This window comes from Geospiza fortis, unplaced genomic scaffold, assembly GCF_000277835.1.
Source record: "Geospiza fortis unplaced genomic scaffold, GeoFor_1.0 scaffold41, whole genome shotgun sequence".
In the NCBI taxonomy this organism is placed as follows: Eukaryota; Metazoa; Chordata; class Aves; order Passeriformes; family Thraupidae; genus Geospiza; species Geospiza fortis.
In genome coordinates this window covers 5101429-5112274 of record NW_005054299.1, presented here as the reverse complement: position 1 = coordinate 5112274, position 10846 = coordinate 5101429, and the positions used below count along the sequence as shown (strand labels likewise).

At 42.9% G+C, this 10846-nt stretch overlaps 1 protein-coding gene across 1 annotated transcript in view; it reads left to right on the top strand.

Moving 5' to 3' along the window:
- The window catches only part of UTP25 (UTP25 small subunit processor component), a gene marked incomplete at its 5' end in the record, with an annotated part of 16905 nt that extends 6556 nt beyond the window's left edge, over positions 1–10349 (top strand). Inside the window, 7 exons of the mRNA XM_031059604.1 lie at positions 965–1375; positions 2349–2568; positions 4569–4771; positions 6024–6206; positions 6845–6957; positions 7367–7612; positions 8416–10349. Of these exons, the coding sequence (XP_030915464.1) occupies positions 965–1375; positions 2349–2568; positions 4569–4771; positions 6024–6206; positions 6845–6957; positions 7367–7612; positions 8416–8662 (1623 nt within the window). The remainder of the gene's footprint in view (positions 1–964; positions 1376–2348; positions 2569–4568; positions 4772–6023; positions 6207–6844; positions 6958–7366; positions 7613–8415) is intronic.
- Between the last annotated feature and the right edge of the window lie 497 nt (positions 10350–10846).

The following is a 10846-nucleotide window of genomic DNA, read 5'->3' as shown; positions in this document are numbered from 1 at the left end:
ATTCCTGCTTCAGGATGGCTCTGTCCCTGTACACGTTTACAAGCCAGTGAAGGGGAATTTATTATTTATATTACTTTATTACTTAATTCTGGCAATAATGTGTGAATTACATTACCAGAAAACCACCTCATTGCTTGACAGAGAATATGGGTTTTCAAAATACTCATTTTTTGACAAACCTTTGCTTCAGAACTTTTCCACATCTGATTTTGTTTGGAGACTTGCCTCCCATTCTGGTCAGCCATATGCTGGGTGACATTCATTGGAAGATATCCAATGGTTAGTTAGTCAGAGAAAAAGCTGTGATTTTTTTTTTAAATTTAATTTACTTTTTTGGCACATGTTGGCCAAAATTACCAGTGCCACCTGAAGCAATGCATGATATATCTTTGCTTAAATTGGTGTAGCTACTTTATGGGGACAGCTGGGGACAACTTGCATGGCAGAAGGCTTAAAGTTTAGAGTTTTCCCCTACTACACTGATAGCTGTCCAAAATCAGACAGACACCCAACAAGACTGCATTTAACAACTGTATCACAACTTCTGGGATTAGCCCCTAATGGGTTTATTTTCTTCTTGATCAAAGTATGTACTCATTGGGGTCAGCTGGTAAGCACAGTTGGACTGCAGGGTTCTCATCTCGTCCCTGGTTTGAGCCACTGATTTGCTGGGTGGGTTAGGCAGAAAATTCCTCAGTTTCCTCTGGCATGGGAACAGCTACAGACACATCATTGCAAGATCCATCCAGATCTACCAAGCTGAAATTTTTATTTATCCTGGCAGACTCTCAATGGGATTGCATATTGGAAAAAAAAAGTAAAAATATTGTATTATGAAAATATGATGTCCTTAATCTCACAAACTTGATTAAAGTTGATATCACCAGCTGTGGTGATGTGCTTTGAAGTGTGCAAGGTTTGCTACATATGACTCCTCAGTGTTGTTGGCTTATTTTTTTTCCAGTGGCCAAGGCTGGGTCAAGTAGTTTTTTCTTCCCCTTTGGAGAAACAGAAAACTTTCAAAGCAGACAAAGAAGTTGATGTCACACAGCTTCATCTCCACAAGCCTTTGGAATCCACTTGGCCAAAAGTGAATAAACAGTTTCTGTCTGCAGCGGACAAACCAACTGATTCCTCTTTTACCCCATTACAAAGAGAGCTGTTCTGTATCATGAATTCCTACCGGGACTTGTTCTACCCGGAGAGAAACGCTCTAACAAATGGAGAGGAGATCCGGCACGCTTACTGCCTGCACGCCCTGAACCACGTGCTCAAGGCCAACGCCCAGGTGCTCAGCAACAACGCCAGACGGAGGGACCGAAAGCCAGGCACTGACACCGATGATCACCGGGACCAGGGGCTCACCAGGCCTAAGGTAAGGGAGCTCTGGTTCCCTGAGCCCCACCCTGGCTGCCTGCTCAGGCTGTACAAACATCCTGGTAGTTTACCCACAAGTATTTCTGCTGCTGCTCTCTCAGGGAATGTGTTCCTGGGCATATGCCTTTCTACATTCCTTTATCACGCCTGGAAGTTGTCCTCCATGGCCGGGAAAATGCCGTGTGAGAAGCAGTGAGCTCAGGGCTGTTAGCCAGCCTGGTTCTGTGCAAAGCCATGAGTTTGACTTAATCTGGTTTTTTGTCCCTATCACCACAGACTGATAAGTTTTCTTGCTTCCATATTTAAATCTGCCAGTGCTGACAGGTGCCTCCATATCAATCTTCAGTATCAGTGCAGGTAGTGTAGAGTCTGTCACTCAATGTGAGATGTGCCAAAAATTCTTTAGTCCTTAGGCACTTGTAAGGACTTGCCTGCATGAAAGGATCTTTCTGTTTGGGCCCCAAACCAGTCCTCCCTGGATTCACAGCATCCTGTAGTTGATAACCAAGTGGATTCAGCTATGACAGCCTGTCACCAGTGTGCCAGCTGCCTGTTGAACAATTCCAGAGAGCTGGGTTTCAGTGTTTGCTGCATGCCTAGCAAATCTCTGGTTTCTGTGTTGACTCCCCCGTTAGCCATTTATATTTTGGAGTTCTGTGCAGAAATTACTGCCACCCTTCCAAGAGCCAGCCCTTGACCCTGTCTCTGTGTCACAGCAGCTCTTGCTTGCCTGGAGAATGTGCTTAGTTTTCAGTTCTCTTGAGTGAGCTGGGCAACCAGGCTGAGCTGCTGGCCAGGCCCAGTTCAAGAGCAGTGCATCCCAGTGCATCTTCCCTCCCTGCTGCTTGTCAGAATGGTTTTGTTTGGACTGCTGGGATGCCGCACAGGCAAGCCAAAGTTTAATTAACTTATGCTTAATGGCAAGTGTTCGTGTGTGATGGGTTACTCTCTGTCACTGTTGATCTGCACAGGTGCTGATGATAGTGCCCTTCAGGGAGTGTGCTCTGCGCATTGTGCATGTTTTCATCAGTCTCCTCGAAGTGAATGACAAGAAAAAAATAGATGTGAGTAACAAAAAGCGCTTCAAAGGGGAGTATGGCTCTGACCCAGAAGAGAAGCCCCCCAATCTGAAAAGACCTGAAGATTATGAAGCTGTCTTTGCTGGCAACATTGATGACCACTTCAGAATTGGTAATAACCTACTGAACAGATGATTTTTGGCTTGTACAGAACTACTATGGAACAAATTTTTCCCAAATGCCTTAGAGCTATCAGGGCTGGAAGTTTGGTGAGACTCTAGGCTGTGTGGTATTCCTGCCGGTTTTGCCCTGGCAACCTGGATTTTTCTGAAAATCTTTCTTGCCTTTCCAGAAATTAAAAAGAAAGAGAAAATAGAGAGATAATTATTTTCACATCAAGTTCAGAATCATTTAAAATGCAATGACAGCTTTATTCTAGCAGGACTGCCCACACCTCATTTTGAAGATAGCCTTGATTATGCAGCAAAATCTTTTCATGTTATAAAAAAAAATCTTTAGGCCTTAATTAGCCTGTTCACAATGTCTTGTGTAATGGTTGGAACAAAATTAAAGCTCAGTACTGAGCAAAGCAGTTTTCTGCTTTGCTTCCAATGGTTTTCATGGAAGCACATGGGTAGCCAGCAAGTAGGAGTGTTGGACAAGCAGAAAATGTGAGGCTGTTTCATATAATATTGTAAACTTATGCTGTTTAGTAACTCAGTATGCATAGAACTAGCTAGTGGCTGGGTTCCTGGAGCTGCTAAGATGAGAAGGCAGTTTTTCTAACTTAACTTGATAGATCAGAGGCTTTTGAAATACTGCATCTTGAAAGATAAATTGGCACCCCAAGAAATGTAATGATACAGTGGAAGATGTGTGCAGGTTGCAGTCAGTCTTTCTTCCTTCCCCAGTGAATATCTCTCAGGCTGAGAGCATCTTACTTTCAGTGGCATAATAATTTTCCTTTCAGTCCTCTCCCATACCACACTCTGCTTGTTCCACTTACTAAGTGTTAAGACATGATTGAAGAAACTTTCAGTGCTGTTAACTTGCAGAGGCAAATTATAGAAGCAGAATAATTTCTCTTTCTTACTGTGCTGCACACCCTGTTACTTCTGCACAAAGATCTAATTTAAAGCACATTTGTTATGCCTTACTGAAACCACCATTCTTTCACATTTTTAAAGAGAAAAAAAGACTTGATGTTTCTAAACTGTATATATGCTGTGACAAGTGATATCTTCTTCCTGGAAATTCAACCAACAGAACCTTTCTTTTTTTTCTTTCTTTTTTCATTTTTATTCTTGGGTTTAAATAGACAGTAGGAGGGGTCCCTACTGCTGTCTCTGAAGTTCTTGGGACTTCAGCTGAAGCCATTTTATCTGCCTTCAGATGGACAGGGAGAGAAGTTGGAGAGACTTTGTTGGGCAGATTGAAGGAGGTGGTTTGAATGTGTCTGCACTAGCTGCATTTTTAAGACCAGGAAACTGTGGGTTCTGGAAATGCAGCCACGTAGTTATGACACAAACTCCTTTGATTCCTTCCCTTTCGTGTCTATAACGTGAGAGGTGGTGCTGCATAGGCTGGTTCAGAATGTACCCTGCAGCATGTGGTGTGAGCAGCAGTGTAGGTGCAAGACTTTAGTCACTGTAGCATGAAGAACCTTGTCCTTTGTGGTTTAGTAGCAAATCTTTCAGCCCTGTGAATAAAGAGAGTTGATAGTCAAGAGATCCACCCCAAATCTTTCATGACAGATTAAATTAACAGTTACTGTAATACCCAAAGTTCAGGATTTGGGAGAAAGGAGTAGTTAATAATTTCTGCATTTTTTTTCTTAAGTTATTCAGTCTCCTCATTCCCCTGTTCAGCAGAAAATCAGAAACAATATGTTTCAGTTAAAAATTTTCATTCAGATTATGAAAAATCTTTTAAAAAATAATACAGCAATGCTTTGCCAAACTGCATGAAAATTTTCCACATGCTTGTCAAATGGGGGTAGGGTGAATAAGCACTTCTTGGGGAAAGGAGTGTTTCAGACATATTAGTTGTGTCCAGCTATATTCATCAGTGTGGGGAGAGGAAATGGGGGAAATTACTGTTCCAGAGCCTCCTGGAGGAATGTCGTTGATAATTGATGTTAACTGAGAAGTTGCTGTTGGTGTTGTTGGACAGGTGTTGCAATCCTGCAGAAGAGCATGAGACTCTATGCACCCTTCTACTCCTCAGACATCATCATTGCCTCTCCCCTGGGCATCAGGACTGTCATTGGTGCAGAGGGGGAGAAGAAAAGAGACTTTGATTTTCTGTCATCAATAGAAATCCTCATTATTGATCAAGCAGACATTTACCTGATGCAGAACTGGGAACATGTCCTGGTGAGTTTTCCAGATATGTATTCATTTTTGTGCTGTGTTTTCCATATATGTCCATTTTTGTGCTGTGCTGTGTCTTACTGGTCTGATGTTACTCAGTTTTGGCAATGAGCAGTATTGCTGTTTTTTACTGTCTTGATTCTAGACATGGATGTTCATTTCTTTTCCTCCCTCCACCCTGATATTTTCCTTATACTAAGAATATTCTTTCTACAGATTTTGAGTAGTATTCAGGACACGTTTTCTCTAAAACTTAGTTTGGTGCTTTAGTAGTATATTTCATCAAAGGTGTTTTTGGACAGTTTTAATTATCTTGCAGCATTAAGAATGATGATTCCTTTAATCACATCTGGGAGAAATTATACCAGGTGTCTGACTGCCGAGTATCTCAGTCAGATTGCAGCCATGTGAGGAATCTGGGCAGCCTAATTCAGGTTCCTCCAGAAAGCAAGAGGAGCTGGTGCATGTCTCCACTGATGGCAGAGATGCTAAGCATTAGTCATGTACAGAGTTAAACAGTATGAAGGGTTTCCTGTACATTTAACGCAAGGAGCTCTTGGATTGTAGCTAGTCTGCAGCAGTACCTCTGCTTTTTGGCTTTTGGTTAATAAAAGTTTTCAGGATTGAAATCCTAGGGTTTTCTTTTCCACATTAAAACACCTCTGAGGTACCTGGACCAGAAATTTTGACTACATGATGCCAGTATGCATTTTGGATGAGTCCAGAAAGTCTTCTTCCCTCAGGAGTCACAGAAAGGGCACATGAGCCTACACAATACCCAAGGAATGAGTCTTGGAGTCTGTTTTCTGTTTTTCCCTTTGGGTGCAACTGCCTGCCAAGTGGTGGCAGGGATGCCAGTCCTAGGCATTGTTCCCTGAGGGTAAAATGTGGTGAATTTCTTCAAACTCTACCCAAATGTGATGAGAGCTGAGCTGTGCTTGGGCTTCTTTTAGCTCAGAAACCTTGGGCCCATTGACTTTAGTACAAGCAAATCCATTATAGTTGCCCCAGGAGAAGATTAGAAAGTTACTGTTTGTGGTGTCTAAAGAGATGGTAACTTTCAGTTCTGTGGCAGGAAATCAAGTAAATTGCTCTTGCTGTGGTCAGTAAATCCCAGACGGTGGTGTCTTGGGAGATGCTGCTTGTTTGTATTCTGTGCTGCCTTGCTGGTCCCTGCCCTCTTTCCCACTGCAGTTAAGGCTTTTGCAGGCAGTCAGGGATGTCAGCAGTGATGTGTCTTCATCCGTGTGTGCAGCACCTGATGAAGCACATTAACCTGCTGCCTCTGGACTCCCACGGCGTGGACTTTTCCCGAGTGCGGATGCTGAATCTCAACAACTGGTCCAAGTACTACCGGCAGACGCTGCTGTTCAGTGCCCTCCAGGACCCCCAGATCAACTCTGTCTTCAACAAACACTGCTTCAATTACATGGGGCAGGTGAGCTCACAGAGCAGCTGGAATGCTGGTGCAAGGGAGGGAAGAGGAAGAGAAAACCCAATTGCATAAAAATTCTGTAACTCAGCTGCTGAAAGACTGTGTGCCTATCATTTCCCTCGCCCAAATGTTTCAGTCTGAATCCTTGACATTACATACTATGCCAGAGCCACGAAGAGCTGCTCCTCATGCAGTGATGCTTATTTGATATTTTTCTTTCATAGTAGCTGCTGTTTCATGTCAGAAATCAGATTTTGGGTTTTTTAATTTGACAGACTCGAGTTATTTTGTTTTACTTATTTTGTTGTTAAATGGGGAGTTCATCTGCTTCCCTTTTTTTATCTCCTACTGTGTAAGTTGCATGAGCCGTTAGTATTTTGAAAGAAACAGGAGAAGTAAAAACTTCAGGAGACTATCTCAAATATACAGGATTCAGGGCATAAGCAGTCATCGTGTATTTAACAGACCTGGTTTGTCTGTCATGACTCTGGTTTTGTATTGGAGCTTTCTTAAAAACAGCCTTGTGCACTGTTTTTCTTAAAAATAGCCTTGTGCTGTCAGATGTGAGCTGCAGAAAGCTGACTGCAGTGTGCCTGCCTTTGGAATGCTGCTTCCCTGAACATCCTGCTTCCTTCTCACAGGTGGCCATCCGCAACGTGCCGCTCACTGGCTCCATCAGCCACGTTGTGGTCCAGCTTCCTCATGTTTTTCGGAGATTAGAAGCTGACAGTGTAACTTCTGTGATAGATGGCAGGTACTGTGTGTCTCACACTGTTTTGCTGTGCCCTAATGACTGCAATTTCAGACTCAGTGGAGCGTACTGCAGAGCACACTGTGGGTTCACCACACAAGTACATCTTCATTATTCCTCAGGTGTAGGCTGGGCTCTGCACAGGTGGAGGGGGGGAATACTGACCTCCTTGCCAAAGGCACTGGAGAATACAGTCTGGGGAAGAAATACCAATCTTTTCCACAATTGTGTAGTGCTGGTAATGCCTTTTATCTTTTACACATGTAGAAATCCTGTGAAATTAAAAGAAGGAAAAATGTAGTGAAAATCTTTGGCAGTCTGTTGTTTGATGATACTCCTGTCTGAGCTCATATCAGTATTACAAAGCTGAAGTCTCACTCTGGTTAAAACACATTTGTTTTTTTAAATTGAGGTTTCAGTTTTTCATTGACAAAGTTCTGCCCGAGTACCGCGACGCCATCATGTCCCACACGCTCATCTACGTCCCCTCCTACTTCGACTACGTGCGCCTTCGCAACTATTTCAAGAAAGAGGACCTGAACTTCACTCACATCTGTGAATACACCAAAAAGGCTGCTGTCTGCAGGGCAAGGCGCTTCTTCCTCAAGGGAGAGAAGCAGTTCTTACTGTTCACTGAGCGTTTCCACTTCTACAAAAGGTGAGTTGTGGACTGAGTTTCCCCTCTGAGTTGCATGTGTGCCGTTCTGAAGGTAGAGTCTGACCTTAGTCATGGATGGGCTGTGCTGCTTTTTGAATCCGTTGGATCCCTCTGAGGACTTCTTTGACTGAAGTAAGAGTTGTTAAGTTTACTTTCAAGTTCTTCCCTGTTGTCAGCAGTCCCTTTGCAGAGACTTTAATATTTTGTTATGAGCAGAGCTTTATTCAGGAAGGTGAGTGCTGCCAAGTTCCAGTGATGTCAGGACAGGATGATACAGCCTGCAAATGGGATTCATTGGGCCTTTTATTTGTGTTCATCTGTGCCACAGTAATTGTATAAAATTTTGGAAGGAGTATATAATTGGTTGAATAATGCAATATGGCAAGCTGAGGCCACTTGGAAAATTTGTTACATCCTGACTAGAGCTGCTTTCAAGTTCCTAATGGAACAGGATTTTTTTCTATTAGCAGATGTGTTGGCAAATACGAAAAGTTTCATGAGGCTTGGTCTGATCAGGCTTCACTGCATTAAAATCCAAGCTGCAGAGGCTGACCACTTCATCAATTGGTAGTGGTTGGTACTTTAGAGGAAGTCATTGTACCTGGCATTGTGAGATTTTCCCCCTAAATTCCACTTCTCTGTTTGGTCTTCAGTCCGTGACACAGGGTTTGTAAAGTTGAGCTACAGCTGATGTGCGTTGAGGTTGATGGAAATTGGAAGACTTGATAGAGAACTGATGTTTTATCATGCATATTTTGTAAAATTTGCCTCAGGTTTTTTGGTTTTTATTTTCTCTGCTACAGGTATACGATAAAAGGCATTAGGAACCTCATTTTCTACGAGTTGCCAACATACTCCCACTTCTACAGTGAGATTTGCAACATGCTGAAGGCCACAGACAGTGGGGTGGATGCCACTTGGACTTGTACTGTGCTCTACTCCAAGTATGATGCTCAGAAGTTGGCTGCAGTGGTTGGCATAGACCGCACTGCTCAAATGCTACAGTCCAAGAAGAATGTGCACCTCTTTGTTACAGGAGAAAATGATTGAGTGATTCTGCAGACTGCATGAGTGGATGGACCTGCATTTTACTCCTAATGCAGATTTTTATATTGCTTTTTAAAAAAGTATTAAACTTTTTACTCCCTTTTGTTAAATATTCTGTTGAAATTGTTTGTATAGTATTAAATTTCATATTTCAGTACTCTGCCCAACAAGAAATGAAGGGTGTCATTCAAAAAAGCAGGGCTTGGAAGGTGTTTTATGTGTAGGAACAAAATCAATCCAGAAACTGTTTTTCATGTCTATTAAAAAACTCATGGGTCAGTAAAGATTCATGCAGTGATAAATAGCTTTTGGTAGGAGTGTTTCATTTCATTTTCAGGTGTAGCAAACTCACTTTCTTTTCTCAGGGGGAAGTTTTTCTTCTTGTCTAGGATAAGGAAAATGCCCAAGTATTAAATGAGTCACTATTCTGTAAGTTTATACAAGGGAGGTGCAGGCAGGGCCTCTGTAGCACAAGTCTGTTTCTGAATGAGAGTTGGACTTGCTTCAAGTTGACCCTTATGAGAATCCTTAAATGTGCTTGGGTAGGAGCTATGGGTTTTGTGTTTTTCCTGGTGACGTAAGTATCTCTGCCTCCTATTTCCAACAGACCCTCTGGCTGGTCAGTTTTACCAAGGATAAGTACAAAACCAGGGGATTGCAAATGCCCTTGGGATGGTATCTGGCACCACAGGTGGAGGTGAGGTGGTTGGTTTGTCTGGTTGGTTTGTCTGGTTTTTCTCCTGGTGGTTGTAGATGGACATGGAAGCATCATGGTTCTGCCTTTTTCTTTTTCTCCTTCCAGGAAGCTAAGTGTAATTGAAAGGGAGTTAAAATTAGAAGGATTTGTTTAGGTAAGCACGTGCTAGGACCGCAGGAGGATTGTTCTCTGGAGGGGCAGGTAAGCCCTGTGTCAGGCCCAGTGCAAGGAGGAAGCATCCTGTAACAAGCTTTGAGGGAGTTCTTGTCTAGGAGGCTTAAGTAAATACACCAAAGTGAAATATACTCCTTGAGTAATTGAGGCACATGCTTTCTGCTAATTTTTGTCATATTCCTGATTCCTGTATTCCTCAAAAGCTGTGAGCTCCAGTAGTTATCATTTAGTAGACATGAAAATCCTTGCAGTTTCTTGCTTTGCATTTTAAGTAATGTCTGTTAATTTTACATACCTCTGCTGCAGCACACAAGAATTAAGAGCCAGCCCCAGAAAACTTCTCCTGGTAGACATCTACAGCACAGAGCAGTAGTGACAGTCAAGGATTTTTATTTTATGGCCCAGGCTGGATGTGGGAGAATTATGGCTGTGCATATGAAAACAAGTGCACAAAATAGGATTAAGGAATTTCCTTTCTACACCGGATGTACTTAGCAGAGATAAGAGCTGACCTCTGAGGAAGCTAAAGTGGGATAGCTGCTTAGGGAGATAACATGATGCAGTGCAGCTCCTGTTTAAAGAAGCAGCAAGAGTTTTGTGCCAGAGCATTAACTCTGCAAGTATTTTTCTTCCTACACTGAAATTAAAAGCAAAGTGCCTTGAAGGGAGTAAGGCCAGACTGTAGACTGAGGCCCTCATGATTTTTTTATCAGCTACCTGGGTTTGTTGCTAAGACAAGCATGCTTGGAAATTTGAATTGTATATACCAGTGTCACATTTCTGATGTTGATTACTAATTATAACTCACTGATTGCCAAAGCTGTGTGTAAATGCCTCTTCACTGCCGTCAATAGGTGCTCGGAGCTGCCAGCACAGAGCCTTGGAGAATTCATGCACGAGGGGTTTTGTGCCCTGACAAATTCTTACTTGCCTTAGTAGGGAGCCTCATCAGCCAGCACTGACCCTAGGCAGGAGTTCTGCCTAGCAGCCTGTGCTAGTGGGTCAAACAGGTTTGCTGATATGGGGAGCTCTTCTCTGTGCTGGTGTCAAGGTCCCTTTTTAATCATCTTAAATATTTCTCTGGGGCAGGGGTTTGTCCAAGACTGGTTCCAGAGATAGTTACTGGGAGATGATGAGCACCAAGGTCAGAGTTTGGCCCATCCTGGATGTGTGTTCATGGATACAAATGCTTTGCTTGCTGGGACAACTGCTGGCTCCAAATGAGTTACTTTGGAGCCCATCCTCCTGGTGATAATGTGGCTTTCAGGGGTGGCTGAACCTTACGCATTTGTGTGGGGACACTAAGTTTTAGAAAT